A 16,857-nucleotide genomic window follows, 5' to 3' on the forward strand; every position below is an offset into this window, starting at 1 on the left:
TACTAAAAATACAAAAATTAGCTGGGCATGCTGGTGTGTGCCTGTAATCTCAGCTACTCGGGAGGCTGAGGCAGGAAAATCGCTTGAACCTGGGAGGCAGAGGTTGCAGTGAGCTGAGATCACGCCACTGAACTCCAGCCTGGTGACATAGCAAGACTCCGTCTCAAAAAAAAAAAAAACAAAAAAAGAAAACTAGTACCTTTTACCATTTCCTGATCAAACACCAGGCTAGGTACTTGGCCAAGCATTTTATAGCTATTGTCGCTTTTATTACTTTATTTATTTATTTATTTGAGACAGAGTCTTGCTTTGTTGCCCTGGCTGAAGTGCAGTGGTACAATCTCAGCTCATTACAACCATTCCCTCCTGGGTTCAAGTGATCTTCCTGTCTCAGCCATCCGACTAGCTGGGACTACAGGTGCACGCCACCATGCCTGGCTAATTTTTGTATTTTTTTTACTAGAGACGGGGTTTCACCATGTTGGCCAGGCTGCTCTCAAGCTCCTAACCTGAAGTGATCCACCCGCCTCAGCCTCCTAAAGTGCCGGGTTTATAGGCGTGAGCTACCATGGCTGGCCTTATTTATTTTTTATTATTTATTTATTTATTTATTTATTTATTTATTTTGAGATGGAGTCTTGCTCTGTTGCCCAGGCTGAGTGCAGTGGCACGATTTCGGCTCACTGCAACCTCCGCCTCCCGGGTTCAAGGGATTCTCCTGCCTCAGCCTCCCAAGTAGCTGGGATTACAGGCATGTGACACCACGCCTGGCTAATTTTTTTGTATTTAGTAGAGATGGGGTTTCACCATGTTAGTCAGGCTGCTTTCGAACTCCTGACCTCAAGTGATCCACCCACTTTGGCCTCCCAAAGTGCAGGGATTACAGGTGTGAGCCACCACACCCGGCATTTATTTTTTAAAATTATTTTTAAAAAAGAGAGAGAGATGAGGTCTTGCAGGCTGGTTTGTGATCCTCCCATCTCAGCCTCCCAAAGTGCTGGGATTACAGGCATGAGACACCATGCCCAGCCCCCAGAGAAGAAACTTTTAGACAGGCCCCTGAAGAAGTGTGATGGCGACTAGGGTCACACCAAGGCAATGAGTGGCTGGTGTCAGAAACATGTCCTAGCACAGATAATTGAAAGAGGCAGTCCTTTGGCCTTGGGGTCCTTCCGTTCAGGGAGGGGCACTGAGCAGAGGGTAACAGTGACTCAGGAGCCAGCTGAAGGCATCAAAAACAAGTTGCTGGCCAGGCGCGGTGGCTCACGCCTGTAATCCCAGCACTTTGGGAGGCCAAGGCAGGTCGATCACGAGGTCAGGAGATTGAGACCATCCTGGCTAACACGGTGAAACCCCGTCTCTACTAAAAAAAAAAAAAATACACAAAAAATTAGCCAGGCATGGTGGCGGGTGCCTGTAGTCCCAGATACTCAGGAGGCTGAGGCAGGAGAATGGCATGAACCCGGAAGGCAGAGCTTGCAGTGAGCCGAGATCGGGCCACTGCACTCCAGCCTGGGCGACACAGCAAGACTCCGTCTTAAAAAAAAAAAGAACAAGTTGCTGACTGCCCAGTTTTGCTGTGGGCTGCCCAATGCCTTGTCCCGTTTATAACGGTAATTTGGGGAAGTGGGGGAGTGTGTGTGGGCGACTCTCTGAGGGTTGGAGCTGAAGGCTTGAAGTTAGGTTTCCTAAACCCACATCAACCTAGGAAACGTTATGGGAAGGAATGCTGCAGATGGTTTTCTGTGTGTGTGTGTGCATGTGTTCAAGAGAGGCCAGCAGCAACAGAGAGGCAGAACAGTGAGAGAGGGAGAGCGAGAATGAGAGGGACTGAGCAAAGAGGAGAGAGACAAAGAAAGGAAAGGAGAAAGAGAAACAGAAGTCAAAAGATACACAACCAGTAGATGAGGCCAGGAGAGAGGACAAGAGAGGAGGACAGAGATACGCAAGAAGGCGGGGGAGAGAGAAAAACAGAAAAGAGAGAATTCATTTGACAAATGCTTGCTGAACACCTACTAAGTGCCAGGTGCCATTCCAGGCATTGAGGATAAAACAAAGGACAAAACAGACAAAATCTCTGTCCTCGTGGGTCTTTCCAGTGGGAGAATGGAGAACCTCAGAGAGATGGTAAAAATTCAAAGAAGCCCACAGAAAGAGACTGAGGGACAAGTGTTCAGAAAGACCCAGAGACAGAAATAAGCTAAGACACAGAGACAGAAGAGGCTGAGACATGTAAAGACGCAGAGAGACAGAGGCACAGTAGAGAGACGAGAACATGGGAGCCCCAGGAGCGGGAGCAGAGGGCCAGCATTCTAGAGGGGGTGAGAGCCACAGCCCAGGGGTGCTGCTGGAGAAGCTCTTTTCCTGCCAGCCTGCTCAGCGCCACAGCACTAGTGCTCCTGGGTGACCGGTGCTCTCTCATTCCCTCCTCCCAGTGTCCTCTTCAAGCTCCCAATCTAACCACTGCCACTCCCTGTACTCACTGCCCTGGGCTCTCTTGCACTGGGCTGGAAGGATCCTGAGGTGCTCAACAAGCATTTGTTGACTTCAGGAACTACGGCCTCATCATATGGATGGGTAAACTGAGGCCCAGGCTAACAGTTCAGGATGGCTTCCTGGGCCTCCTGGGTTGGAAGCAGTGCCAGATAAAGGACAGAGCATTCAACTGGGAGCTAGGACCCTTATGGTGAGGTGGAGGGTGGGTGCTCTCAGAGGTTTCTGCCGCCTCCACAACTGTGGAGCCTATGAATCATGTGAGAGTAAGTTTTGGAAGAGACCTGTATTTGAAAGCTGGGACTTTGACGTTTGCCGATGTCTGTTTCCGTGGAAACAGGAATCAGAATCAGAGAACAAGCCTGCGAGCTCTGCTCCGGGTGCCCCAGATTGCTAGGGTGAGAGGGCCGCTGACTGGCACACTCCATGTGTCATCCGCATGTCTCTGGAGTCCTCTCAACCCCCAGCACGGGCTGACGGGGGAAGGAAGCAGGGCTGGAGCCCCTGTAGGAGGGGTGGCTAGATGGGAGGTTTTGAACACAGGGCTCCACAGGGGGAATAACCAACCTTTACTGAGCACTCTTTGGGCATCTAGTGCTGATCTCTGTATCCCCACCCATGCAGTGTCGGGCACGCGGATGGAATGGAATGAGTGGCTCAGATGAAGAAACCTTGCCATTTCCAGCACACTCATCCTCAGGATGAAATTACTCTGTTATGCTTTGCCACAAAACATGGATCCTTCATTTATTCGGCACACATGTAAGCCAAGTACCGGGCAACACAGAGGTTAACAGGAACCTGTTCTTGGCATCCCTCAGCATCCACAGGTGTCCAGGCTGGGTCCTGAGTTCACAGATGCTCATGAATTCCTACGTGAAGCTGCAAGAGCTTCCTGGTCACCTTTCCAGCCTCATCTATCACCACTTCCTCCTGAGCCCCATGAGCACCCCCTGAACCAACCATTGCTCTAATATGTTGGCTGTCTCATGCCTCTGTGCCTTTGTCCATGCTGTTCCCATGGTCTGGGATCCCTTTACCTCTGCTGGCCTGCCTAGCAAACTCCTACTCATCCTTTAAAGCCACAGCTCCAAGCTTGTTTCCCCTGGACAGCCTCATCTCCTAGACCGTGAGTGCCTCGATGGTGTAGGCTGAGTCCCTCCATGTCTGTGTGCCCAGAGAGGTGAAGGCACTTTTCCAACCCTACTGAGGCCACTCTCCTCCCTCTTCTTAGGGACTCCATGCTAGCTTCACCCTCAACCTCCGTCTAGTTCCTCCAGCCTTGCCCTATGCATGGACTCCCTGCAATCAGCATTTGTGCAGGTTCTAGTGTCTCCCACTTTCCAGCAAAACACAGCAACACTCTTACCTGTGGGTGCTGGTTGTCTCTTACCCCGCGTTATCCACACTTGCTGTCTCCTCTCTCCCTCCCACTCCTTCACTGCATTCTCTCTCCTCTGCCTCCCTTCCACTCCTCCACTGCCGGGGTCTGGCTCCAGCCTCATCGCTCCCCTAAAACTGCTCTACGTGGCCAGGCGTGGTGGCTCACGCCTGTAATCCCAGCACTTTGGGAGGCTGAGGTGGGTGGATCACCTGAGGTCAGGAGTTCGAGACCAGCCTGATTAACATCATGAAACCCCATCTCTATTAAAAATACAAAAATCAGCTGGGCGTGGTGGCAGGTGCCTGTAGTCCCAGCTACGCGGGGGGCTGAGACAGGAGAATTGCTTGAACCTGGAAGGCAGAGGTTACAGTGAGCTGAGATTGCGCCACTGCACTACAGCTTGGGAAACAGAGGGAGACTCCGTCTTAAAAAAAATAGTAATACTGCTCTACACAGGCCAACTGTGCCCTTCACAGAGCTCTTTCCAAAAGCCGTGTTCATGCTCTCTGTTGCTCGGCCACTCTGTCCTGGAAGCGCTGTCTTCCCGGGGCTGCCTCCTCATCTGCGGCTCTGAGCAGTCCTCCTTGGTCTCCTTCACTGGCTCCTCCTGCATCAGCCCTGCTGGTAAACCTAGGAGCCTGTCCCTAGCTTCCCCCTGAGAGCACTCATCCATTCCCGTTACAGCCAGAGGAAGGAAGGTCACCTCCTCCAGCTGCCTTACTTGACGCCCTGGGGCAGCCTAGCGCCCCTGCACTGTGCCCACGGGGGCCTATGTGTTCCATCACCACCCTTGTCACGTTGGATCTTGTAGGTACTAATGGAGTCATCTGCTTCCCCACAAGTGACAAACCTCCAGGGAGCAGGGACCACAGCTCTCTTGTTCACACATCCATCCCCCACATCCAGGACAATCCCCAACAAGCAACGGGCTGTGGAGGGAGATAGGGTCAGATCATGAAGGACCTTGAATCTTTTTGCTGCAGAATTTGGGCTTCATTTTGGATAAAATGGTGATTGCCCAAAGAGTTTTAAGCAGGAGCGTGACATGGTCAGACCTGTGCCTTAAACACATCCCTCTGGCTGGGGAAGGGAGGGTGAAGGGGAGTGTTCTGAAGGCAGGGAGACCAGTTGGGGGCTGTGCAACAATTCAGGGCTGGACTCAACCATCTCTACCGCACACCATGGGGCCGGTCTCTGCTTCTCCTCTTTCTCACTCCCAGCCAGTGCCAAGCTTGGCCAGCTGGATCTGGTAAACACGGCACCTTCTGTGTGCTCTCCTCACCTGGTAGGAGGGTGTTGGTGCCAGGTACAGAAATGGAGATTGACTACAGGAATTGGATGGGGAGAAATAATGAGGCTAGCTCTGGACACATGGACTTTGAGGCACCAGAGAGACAGGCAGATGGAAATGCTCTGTAACTGAACACACATGGCTTTGGGGCTAAGAAAAAGGGTCTGCGCCAGTGGGATGGATTCAGGAGTCATTGTCATTGAAGTTCAGATGCAATTAGTGCCATGTGAACTTGCCCAAAGAGAGAGAGAAGGTCCAGGACAGAGCCTGAGAGAAGCCCATCTGTCATAGATTTTACTACTGTTCAGCAAACATTCACTCCCCCTTCCTGCCCCATTGATGCTGGGCTTGGCCATGTGACTTAGGAGCGGATGTGAGGCTTGCGTGAGTTGGCCTGGCCTCTGGAGCTCCTTTTACTCTGGAAAGAACATGACAGACAGCCTCTGCCCTTCAGCCTGTGCCCCAGAATGAGAGACCCATGGGACAGACTCAAGCTGTACCCTGAAGCAGAGCTGCCCAGTTGACTGCAGACCTGTGAGTGAGAAATAAATGGCTTTTATTATAAGCCACTGAGATTTGGGGGCTGTGTGTTAGGTAACACTGTATCAGCAATAGTTTGACTAATAAAATTTTTAGAGGAGGCTGGAGAAAAAAGAATCCGTTAAAGGATAACAGGAAGAATAGCCCGAGAGGAAGAGGGAAAACCAGGAGAGAGTGGAGCCCTGAAGCTGTGTGAGGAGAGGGTTTCAGGAGCATGGGAACCTCTGATGCTCAGACAGGGGTGTGCTGTGCCATTCTGCACCATGTCCGTAAGTCTTTCCCACATGTGATGCTTGGGTCATCACCCATCTCTTTTTAGTTTTTTAAAAAATTGCAGGCCAGGCGCGGTGGCTCACACCTGTAATCCCAGCACTTTGGGAGACTGAGGTGGGTGGATCACGAGGTCAGAAGTTTTGAGACCAGGCTGGCTAACATGTTGAAACTCTGTCTCTACTAAAAATACAAAAATTAGCTGGGCATGGTGGCGTGCACCTGTAATCCCAGCTACCCAGGAAGCTGAGGCAAGAGAATCACTGGAACTCGCGAGACAGAGGCTGCAGTGAGCTGAGATCGCGCCACTGCACTCCAAACGGAGCGACACAGCAAGACTCTGTCTCAAAAAAAAAAATTTGCAGTAAAATATATGTAACAAAATTTACCATTGTAACTCTTTTATAGCGTACACTTCAGTGGCATTGAGTGTATTCACATTATTGTGTAACCAATGGAATCATCATCCATTTCCAGATCTTTTTCATCTTCCCAAACTGAAGCTCTATTATCATTAAACACTAACTCCCCACTCCCTCCTTCCCCAGGCTCTGGCAACCACCTTTCTACTCTATCTCTCTGAATTTGACTATTCTGGGTACTTCATATGACCGGAATCGTAGAGTATTTGTCCTTTTGGGTCTGGCTGATTTCATTTAGCATAATGTCTTCAACGTTCATCCATGCTATAGACTGTATCAGAACTGCATTCCTTTATGATTTAATTAATTTATTTTAAAATTTTTTTGAGACAGAGTTTCATTCTGTCGCCCTGGCTGGAGTGCAGTGGCATGATCTCGGCTCACTGCAATCTCCACCTCCTGGGTTCAAGCGATTCTTCTGCCTCAGCCTCCTGAGTAGCTGGGACTACAGGCACAGGCCACCACGCCTGGCCGAGGGCAGCTGTCATTCTAAAGAGGTTCCTTTGGGAGGGGCTCTGGTGATTTGACCTGGAGGAAATGAGGCAGGAGTGAAGCCTTTGCCTTGGAGAAGAGTGACCAGCGAGAGCAAAGTTTTGGCAAGTGAATGAAAATAGAGCCATGCTGGTCCCAGGCTGAGAGAACTCAGAGGCTAGGGCACTCTGGTGAGGTGGAGTTGGGAGAGTGGTGGGTGTCAGGTTCCTCTCCCCAGCTACCAGGATAGGGCCTTGCCTTCTGCTTTTTTTTTTTTTTTGAGACGGAGTCTAGCTCTGTCCACCAGGCTGGAGTGCAGTGGCGCCATCTCAGCTCACTGCAAGCTCCGCCTCCTGTGTTCACGCCTTTCTCCTGCCTCAGCCTCCTGAGTAGCTGGGACTGCAGGCGCCCGCCACCATGCCCAGCTAATTTTTTGTATTTTTAGTAGAGACGGGGTTTCACCGTGTTAGCCAGGATGGTCTCGATTTCCTGACCTCGCGATCTGCCTGCCTCGGCCTCCACAAGTGCCGGGATTACAGGCGTGAACCACCGCGCCCGGCAGCCTTCTGCTTTCTTGTACTTCCCAGCGTCTCTGGCTCAAGTGATCCTCCCGCCGCGGACTCCCAAAGTGCTGGGATTACAGGCATGAGCCACCATGGCCTGTCAGAGTACTTAAATTTTTTTTTTTTTTTTCAAGACAGAGTATTGTTCTGTTGCTCATGATGGAGTGCAGTGGTGCGAACTCGGCTCACTGCAACCCCCGCCTCCTGGGTTCAAGCGATTCTCCTGCCCCAGCCACCCGAGTAGCTGAGATTACAGGCACGTGCCACTATGCCCGGCTAATTTTTCTATTCTTAGTAGAGACGGGGTTTCACCATGTTGGCCGGGCTGGTCTCGAACTCTTGACCTCATGATCTGCCTGCCTTGGCAGCCCAAAGTGCTGAGATTACAGGTGTGAGCCACCATGCCCAGCTCAAATGCTTAAATTCTTATGAAGGAAATAGGTAGGAAAAAAACAAAACAAAACAAGGCTGAGCACGTGGGTGCTTTCAAATTGAACTAACCCATTCTATACTAACCCATTCCATACTTGAAGCCTGTTTTGCTATGACAAATTGGCTCAGGAGAAGTATGTGTCCATTGGAAGACATTTCAAAACACATTTGATTTTAAATTTAAATCCACTTCTTTCTTAGCACCTCTCTGTTTGCTGGCCATGAGTAATCATCTTTTTCAATTTTCGAAACATTTCCCCAATTACTGTCTCCCCTGAGCCCCCAAACACCCATCCCAAGCGGCTACTCTCCATCATCAGAACCTTGGGCTCAGCCAACACTGACTAATAGCCTAGTAGGCGATTCACTATCACTTACCTCTCTTTGTCCTCCCAGCCTGCCTTTGGCATAGGCATTAACATACTCATTGCACAGAGAGGACGCTGAGGCTCAGAGGGGAAGGTCACTTGCCCAAAGTCTGCCAGCAAGGCAGTGAAGCCAGGTCTTTGCGTGTTGGATTTTGTATTCCTCCTATGGAGGCCCCTGATCCCTCAGGGAAACTTCTGCTAAAACCAGAGCTGACCGGCCCGAAGGTTTTGATCAGAGGTATCCCCGTGCAATTCTAGGACTGAGCGTGCCGGGTGCAGAAGCGGGCTTCATACTCAGCTTCCATTGAAACAGCCCCCAGCGGGAGCTTGCATCCATCCTCCTAGCAGCTGTGAGGAGCACTGAAAGAAAGCTTTGAACCAGGGAAAGGGAACAAGGTCTTCTGTCATCCTTGGCAAGCACAGTCTCCTGGGTTGAGTTCATGGGCCTAAAGTCCCTTTTCCTTTAACCACCTCCTTCTGGAGGCCTGGACCCCAACCATCTGGTGCCAGAACCCAGGATTCCTGCTGCCCCAGTTGCTGGCAGCCAAAAGAGGAAGGAGCGGCCCTTCTAGCCTAAGCTTGGAATTCACCTCTCCGTCTTCACTCCCACCTCACCTGCATGTCCTGCAACATCTGGTCACCCAGTTCATCTGTCCTTCTGTTCCTTTCACCGTGTTACTGGGCACTGAGGGTGCCCCAGAGAATGATGATCGTTCCCTGACCCTAAGGAGTCATATTCCCATGGGGAAAATGCACCCCTGAACCACACCCATGCAGTGGGGACACGGAGGGCACACCTGCCCCGAACTGGGAGTTCAGAGGGGGGATCTGGGAAGGCTCTCTGAAGGAGATGCTGCCTGCCCAGGCTGGATCTGAGAAGTGTTAGTGGGAGTCTGTCACCGGAGGGGGCTTTGGGCAGGGGACTTCACTACAGTGTAAGTTCCACGGGGTAAGGATTTTTGTCTGGTTTATCTCCCAAGGCCTAGAACAGCGTATGGTATATAGTAGGCGTTCAATAAGCAGGTCCTAAAAGAAAGAAGGAAAAGAAAAAAAGGAAGGGAGGGAGGCAAGAGAAAGATGGGGGACAGAGAGACAGAGAGAATATGAGTCAGGGTGGATGTGTGAAATGGCATAGCCATTCTGGAAACTGAAAGTACAGAGTTCCAGGTGGCTGTAGTTTAGGAGGGTGTGGCTGAGCCGAGGGAGTGGCCTTATCTAACCCTATTGTTGGTGGTATCCATTCCTTATCTCCCTACTGGGCCCAGTACTTTGGGGCTGGGGTGAGTTTTCCCTCTCTCTCGGTCCCTGGGGGCTCCTGGTGCCTGCACTGAGTGTTAACATACACAGGTATTGAGCTTGCGCTGTGTGCTGGAGATACACAGATAACTCAAACTGAGATCCTACCTCCCAGTCTGGTGGGGGAGACAGACAGTAAACAAGTGGCTACAACAATGGGGAGAATGAATGGTGCCAGCAAAACGAGATAAGATTGGAGGGACAGAAGGACAGGTTTCGCTCCGGGAGTGAGAAGCAGGGAGGTTTTTGTGGAGGAGATGGCACTGGAGGGAGGGGATGTTAGCCTTAAAGGATGGTAGAAGAAGGGAACTGAGGCAGGAAGCATTCCAGGAAGACAGACTTCAGGCCCAAAGATGTGGCCTGGGGGATCCAGAGGGGAAAGGTAGACTGGGGCCTTGAATGCTGTTCACGGGTGTTTGGACTTGCTTCTGATCTGACCACATTTTGGATAATTGTGCCAGCAGCCACACACCTACTTAGGGCTGCTGAGTGGTCCTGCTTCCAGGGAACCCCTCAGCAATCTTCTAGCCAGCAGGGGTGAGGGATGGCTAAGACACTCTCCCTGCTCTCTCTGCCCGGGCCCTCTCACCATCTCTTTTAGCTCCAACAAGGGATCTACCAACCATCATGCAGCTTTGTTGTGTCAAGTTCTAGCAAAGGGCTGACCACAGAGTGCCTGGCACAGGATCTCTGAACCCTACCCCTCTCTTCTTGCCACATGTTTGGAAAGGAGGTGCTAGTCCTTTTTCCAGGGTGGTGGTAGGGAGAGAAAAATATAGGAGGGAAATCTTAACATTGTAGCACATCAGATTATCAAGAGATACTGTAGATCTTCTAACCTCCCTTTGCCATTTGACAGGTGAAGAAACTGATGCTCAAATAGATATGCTTGTGTTGCAGCCATGAAGTTGATAGGGGCATGGCCAATCTGGTAGAGTCCTGGGTCATAGCAGGGCCGGAGAAGGGCAGTGTCTTCTTTTTTTTAGCCAGGACCAAACCGATACTCCTAATTTGTGGGCCTTGCAGACACAAGATGAGTCAGGCTTCTTGTGAGTCAGTCTGTTGACAAGGCATCCCTGGCCATTCCTAGCCCATTCAAAATAGAAGGAAGTCCAGGGGAAGGGTATGAGCAGGCCAATTTAATTAGTGTGGGCTCTAAGGTACCTTAAGTTAGCCCTATTAAATTAAACCGCCTAGGGGAAAAAATAACTGTAATTATTTCCTTCTCTCCCCTATCCTTGTATTCCAACTCCCAACCTCCATGCTTCCCTCATTCACGAAATAACCTTTAAAATAGGGACTAGCGCACAGACGCCCATAAACTAGGTCTCAGCGTTCCTTTTTTCTGCCCCTTTCCCCTGTGAGCGCTGGGTCCTGGAAGGGAGCAGAGTGAGTCCAGAGGTGTCCGCAGGGCCTGGCTGTACTCTAATTTAGGGTGGTTGTTACATTGAGTAGAACATTATTCCAAAAATGCACCGAGTCTCCTTCCTGAACCAATGCAGATCCTTTTGCTGCGGGGCATTTCTTTTAAAAGCCCCTTTTCTCCCTTCTACAGATCAAAATAACAAAACTTTAATGGTAGAGAATTATTGTTTATTTTGTTGAAATCTAGTTCTGAGTTTTCCTACTTGAAACATGTTTTCCCCAGGACACTGACCTATCCTTTAATTGTTTGGTGCGAGGCATGTTAGGGGGAGGGGCGTTACTTGTTTATTGGAACAGCGCAGTTAAAAAAAAAAAAAAATCAACCTAGGCTAACAGTTTCAAGGCTCCCCTAAAGATGTATCCAAACAGGCAGCCAATCAGCGCTTACACAGCTTTTTCTGCTTGACTCTTTTAAAGAGACAGTGCCGACAGTGTTTTATCACATTTAAAGAGATCCGCTCTCTAAAAACAGTCTGTAAATGGGGGAGCCTTACCCTATTTCGCCGGTATCTGGTCTTGAGTCCCTAATGAGGGGCACGCAGTGTGTCTTCTGGGTTCTCGGCGTGGGCAGAAAGGAGTCAGCAGCAAATAGCTGGGTCACTCTGCCAGCCCCCCCTCAATTTCCCATTGTACACCTGGGTCACTGACAATGGAAGCTTCCCCTCCCCCTACGCCTGACTCTCGTCCCCCCACTCCCCAATTTAGCTCCATTTATTTGAAGTTTGCAGATTTCTGTGGCGCGCATTCCGCGTCGCGGGCCGCCCAGGTGACGACCCCCATCCCCGAGTGGCACCCTTTCCCCTGGAGAAGCCGAGGGGCTAACTTGCCAAGACTGGCAAACCTTGGAAATTTGGGAGAAATCACTCTCCCTCCTCTTAATTCAAGTCCCCTGTCCCCAGCACCCCCGCCGGCTCCCCAAAGCACGCCAAGGGCCATTTTCGCGCGGCTCCACTTTGGGGTTTTCCGAAGTATTTTAATGATCTAGTAAAGGAGCAGCCGCGCGCCTCGGCGCCGGCTCCAGCCGCCCAGCTCTCAGCGTGGAGCCCCGGGCCCGGCGCTCGGAAGCCAGACTGGGCGAGAGTGAAGCCCGGGGGCGGGGCGGGCTGGGGGCCGGGCTGGAGTCTGGGGAGGGGGTCGGGGTCGGAGCCTAGGGGGAGGACAACCAAGAGCGGAGGGCGAGATAAGGGCTGGGCTGGTGCGGGCCGCGGGTGGGGGAGCTGAGGGGCAGATAAGGGAGAGGGACGGGGCGGGAGGGAGCGAGCGGCGACCGCTTGGGGGTCTGCGCCCCCTCCCATCGGACGCTGCCGCAGCGCCCCCCTAGCCCCCAGTGGTCCACGCCGCGGGGAGCGCGGGTCAGATCCCCCTCCTCGCTGTGGCGAGGAGACCAGGGTGCCCCCAGCCCGGTCCACGTCGCCCACCGCCCCGGCGACAGAAAGAGGCTCGCGCCCCCGGACGCCCCCAGTTCGCCCGCAGGAGCAGGCAGCGGCTCCGCGGAGGCGGCCGCAGCGGGGACTGCCGCGGCCGGCGCTGTCAGGGCGTCCCTCCCAGCCGGCCTGGGCCCGCCCCCGCGTGCGCCGATTGGCCGAGGCGGCCATCCATCGCGGGACGTTGCCGCCCGCCTCGCTCCCTCGCCCGGGTAGCCACGTTCGGTTGAGCTCCAAGTAGACCAGCGGCGGCGGCGGCGGCGGCAGCGGTGCTGGAGGCGCAGAGGGCGGCGCAGGCGGAGCCGGGCGGGCGCGCGAGCGAGCGGAGAGCGGGCGGCCGTGCGGGCGGCGGCGGCGGCACCCCCAGGCCGAGCCGGCGCGGAAGGAGTTCCAGGGCGATGGGGCCGCGGCCGGGGCTGACGCTTTGACAGCTGGAAAGAGCGCGGAGCCAGCGCCTGGGGGGGGAGGGAGGGGAGCGCGGCGAGGAGAGCGCCAGCGAGCTAGAGAGCGAGCGAGCGAGCGCCGGGGAGGGGGCCGGGAGCGAGGGGCAGCTCGGGAGAGCCGGAGCGGTAGCGGCGGCGGCGGCGGCGGCGAGGCTTGGCGCCCTCTTCCCTGCAAACCATGTTTGCCAAAGGCAAAGGCTCGGCGGTGCCCTCGGATGGGCAGGCTCGGGAAAAGTAAGCCCTATTTTGCAAGTGGCGGCCGCGCCGCCGCCGGGCTGCGGGCGGGCGGGCGGTGGGAGGCAGGTGGGAGGGCGGGCGGGGGCCGGAGGCTGCTGCGCCCTCGGGTCCCCGGGTCCAGGCGCCGCCTGCCTGGCCCCTTCCCCGAGGCCGCGGCGGGCGGCGTGGGAGAGCCCATTGTTGGGAGCCGGCGGAGGTTGGGGGATCGGGGAAGGGGCGGCGGGGGGAGCCGCCGCAGGGGGTACTTGGTGGCCGTGGCGCGGGTCGGGCGCGGGGGCCCGCGGTGAGTGGTGGGCGAGGTCCCGCCAGCGAGCCTCGACGTTCTCCCCAGCCGGGCGCTCGCCGCGGTGGCCGCACTTTGCCCACCGGGTGCGGGCAGGGGGCGCGTGGCTTCTGCAGCCCCGAAGCCTCCTTTTGTCCGCCCGCGGCGTGAGGAGTGTGTGCCGGGGGCTTTGTTCGGCCGGGAGCGCTCTCCCTTCCCTGCCTTCGGCTTCGTCACCGGCTCCGCGTCCTCGGACGCCGGGCTGGGCAGCGACGGTGGCGCCGGCTTGGCCCCAGGCTTGGGGCACAGTTGTTTGGGGGGAGGTGACGAGGGTGGCGCTTTGCTGCCCTCTCCAGAGCGCGCCAAGCACCCGGAGTCCAGGGCCGAGTCTCCTCGGACCTCCAAAGCTGGCGAGAGCGTAGCGAGCAGTGGGTCGAGAAAAGCAAGGTGGCTGTGGGGTCGAGTGGCTTGCGAGTTTGAGGAACCTAGGTGGGTTTGCCTGCGACGCCACTTGGAAGTTCAAGTTTGGGGGCTGCTCTCCATCCCTCACTGCTTGAGGTAACGCGTTCCCTGGTCCCCACCCCCTAACTGTTCGCACCTGGCGGCCCTGTTTGGGGTGAGCTAGCTGCTTACCTCTGGTCGGGGCCACAATGGGACGGCGCAGACAGGGCTCAAAGCCTGCTGGCAAGGTCCTGGAGAGCGCCGGTGGGATCTGACGCCTTTCCCTCTCTCTCTTTGCCCCCTGTCCACTTTCCAGGTTAGCTTTATACGTCTACGAATATTTACTGCACGTAGGAGCACAGAAATCTGCACAGACCTTCTTATCGGAGGTGAGTGGGACTCCCCCCAGCATCCAATTTCTTGACACCCCCCCTCCTCCCCACTATTCTTAGAGCCTTTGTTTTCAGGAGCAGCCACTGTGGCCACCATTTTGAATTTTTATCACCTTTTGGCATTTATTGTTAGTTGGTCTTCCCAGCCTTTTGGCTCTGGGAAGCCCCCAGCCCACCCCGTCTCTGCTCCCCTAAACTGCTTCTGCTCTTACCTTTCCAGATTCGATGGGAAAAAAACATCACGTTGGGAGAACCGCCTGGGTTTTTGCACTCGTGGTGGTGGTAAGTTTGTGTGATAGTTTTGCATGTGTGTTTGTTTTGTTGTGAGCCCTGGGTCCAAGTGAACAAAGAAGGGAGGCCTGGAGCAGGCCCTCCGCCCTGTGGCCCTCTGCGTTGCACAGAGCGGGGCACCTCGAGGCACTCCGGCCCAGCTGGCCAAGGGGGAGAAGGGCCGAAGAGGATGTTACCTAAAGTTTTGGGGGGAAAAACGACAAAACCATCTGTGGTGTTGGGGTAGAAACTCCTTACTTTTACATCTCACTCTGGGGCTCTAGGCAGGGGGGTTTGAGAAAACATTGGAGGATTTTTGTCAATTCTGCATGTTGCTTTAATTAGAGGAGTGGGGGTGGGGCGGCGTGGAGGGGATACCAGGTCTGTTTTACAACCAGCCTGTCCCTTCCTTTTTCTCCTCGGGAGCTCACAACCTTAAGAGAGGACATCTACCGGGGCTTTTTCCAGGCACCCTGAGAAAGAGCAAGAAAGGGCTGCCACTTCCTTTAAAGATACTGATTCAGACTGACTGGTCCTTCCTTTCCTCTGGGAGCTCCCCGCCCCCCTCCCCCACTAAAACCACAAAGTGTTGTTTTACGCAGAACCTTAACTGGTCAGAGTCGACCTCGCAGTGTCCAGTTAGGGGCTCCCACTCTCTGTGACTCTCTAACCAGGCCTCTGTGTCCTTTGGGTGTGGGGCCACCGCAGGTCTGGTCTCTGTGTTGGGTATATGACAGCCAAGAGGGAGCTTAGGGTCAGCCGGAGCCAGTTGCCCTAGGTATATGACCCGGGTGTTTTGTGGGACTGACTGGTGGAGTCTTTGACATCCTTTTGAAAAAGAAAAGAAAGCAGAGTGGCTTTTGATATTTTGATGGAGTTCAGCAAAACGGTGTGTCCTGTCTCCTGTCGTTGGGATCTTAGCGGGTTTATCTGCCAGCTCAGGTTACTGTTTTAAGTCTCTTAGAACAGCAGGAGGATGAAGTGTCTGTTCTAACTTGTGCAGAGAAAATGAGTTTTTAATTACTTCTGCCAACCTCGGAACTGCCGGTCTTGGAGGCATTTGTGTGGCGGAAGGATTCCACCTGTAGGAGTGGGTGATAGGCTTTCCGTGGCTGTTTTTGGAGAGAGTGTGTGGATGGGGTTGGCGGCTCTGATCGGCTTGGATCTTGTAGAAACTTAGGTTTATGATTGAAGGTTACTTAGGCTTATGAGTGAAGGGGCCGGGGAATTTGTAGTGTTAGAAACCTTTAACGTGTGGAGGAGGTAAGCAGATGTGTACGGTTCCAGAAGACAGAAAGCAATGTTCTCCAGCCCCCTTCTGCAGCTAGTAGAAGTCCTGATTTTCCTGTTATATCCAGAATCTCCTGAAACTTCTCCATCCTTATCTCAGCCGCAGGAACGTAGAGTCTGTTGTGTTAGGCCCGGGTGGTGGTGGCTTTGAGTGGCTGTGGCCCTGTTTGGTAGAAGTTGGTTTGTGCGATTTGACACTGAGCAAATGACCCAGGCTTTCTCCAGCGGGAGGAAGCAGTGGAGCTTGTCTGGTGAGGGGCAGGCTGCATTATTCACACCTTGAGTGAGATGCTTGTCTGATGACTTGCAGAGCTGGCTGTTTGTGACGAGGACAAGAGCAGTGGACCAGGAGTCGGACTTTGGTTTTGGTGCCCACTTTACCCTTTAAGCTTGTTCTGTCCCTGGGCCTCGGGCTCCTGATTTGGAGAGTTTCTTAGGTCCCTTGTTAATATCAGTGACAACTCCGTGTTTGAATAGGGCTTTATTGGTTGACATAGGACTTGTATGTCTGTTCTCATTTTAATACAGAGTGTCGGAGTGACCATACAAAATCTTTAGTGGGGGGGTGAGGCAGGCATTTCTAGGCCTGCTTCCTTCTTTCCCTTTGCTGACAGGTGCTTCTGTGAAGAGGCACTGCAATGTGAAAGGACTGGATACTTGGTTGTCCATGACCCGTCCTTTGCCTAACTGATTTGTGTTTTTTGGTGCATGGAGGGAGGAGTGGTTCTTGCATAAGAATTCCTTGAGGGAGGGCTTGGGTGGGAGTGGGGGTGAGGTGGGAAGGGTGGAGGTGCGGGCTCTGGGATTAAGAGCCTGTAAAGTTCCTATTGCCAGAGTCTTCCAAATCGCTGCATATATGAATCATAGTTGTGTTCTGACTTTGGCACTTGAACCTTTTTTAGGATATGCAGCCATTTTGGTTTGGGTGGTAAAAAGGAAACAGATTAGAACAGTATGGATTCTCATCCACATTTGCGTTCATCCTCCTAGGGCATCCATGAGTAGGTTCTACTAACCCCTTGGAGCTTCAGTTGCCCCCTCTGTAAAGTGGAGAGAAAATTGCCTACCTTACAGTATATGGTAGACACAAGTAATACGGGTGTGAAGCATCCGGCATGTAGTAGGTATTTGATATATAAGAAC

The 16,857-nt window shown here is 53.5% G+C and overlaps 1 protein-coding gene across 9 annotated transcripts in view; it reads left to right on the top strand.

Annotated features, from left to right (window-relative positions):
• Positions 1–12,617: 12,617 nt before the first annotated feature.
• SSBP3 (single stranded DNA binding protein 3) overlaps positions 12,618–16,857 on the top strand; it is a 179,228-nt gene continuing 174,988 nt past the window's right edge. For 4 of the 9 annotated variants that reach the window (XM_031004649.3, XM_031004657.3, XM_031004660.3 and 1 more), the window contains exons 1-3: positions 12,618–13,056; positions 14,079–14,151; positions 14,375–14,436. In XM_031004649.3, coding sequence (XP_030860509.1) covers positions 13,001–13,056; positions 14,079–14,151; positions 14,375–14,436 — 191 coding nt within the window. In that variant the 5' untranslated portion in view covers positions 12,618–13,000. Of the gene's footprint in view, positions 13,057–13,387; positions 13,880–14,078; positions 14,152–14,374; positions 14,437–16,857 lie in introns of those variants that run through there. The other 5 variants (XM_031004641.3, XM_055349709.2, XM_055349720.2 and 2 more) reach the window with 4 other exon arrangements.

The sequence above is a fragment of the Gorilla gorilla genome, chromosome 1, assembly GCF_029281585.2.
Source record: "Gorilla gorilla gorilla isolate KB3781 chromosome 1, NHGRI_mGorGor1-v2.1_pri, whole genome shotgun sequence".
NCBI classification, from domain to species: Eukaryota; Metazoa; Chordata; class Mammalia; order Primates; family Hominidae; genus Gorilla; species Gorilla gorilla.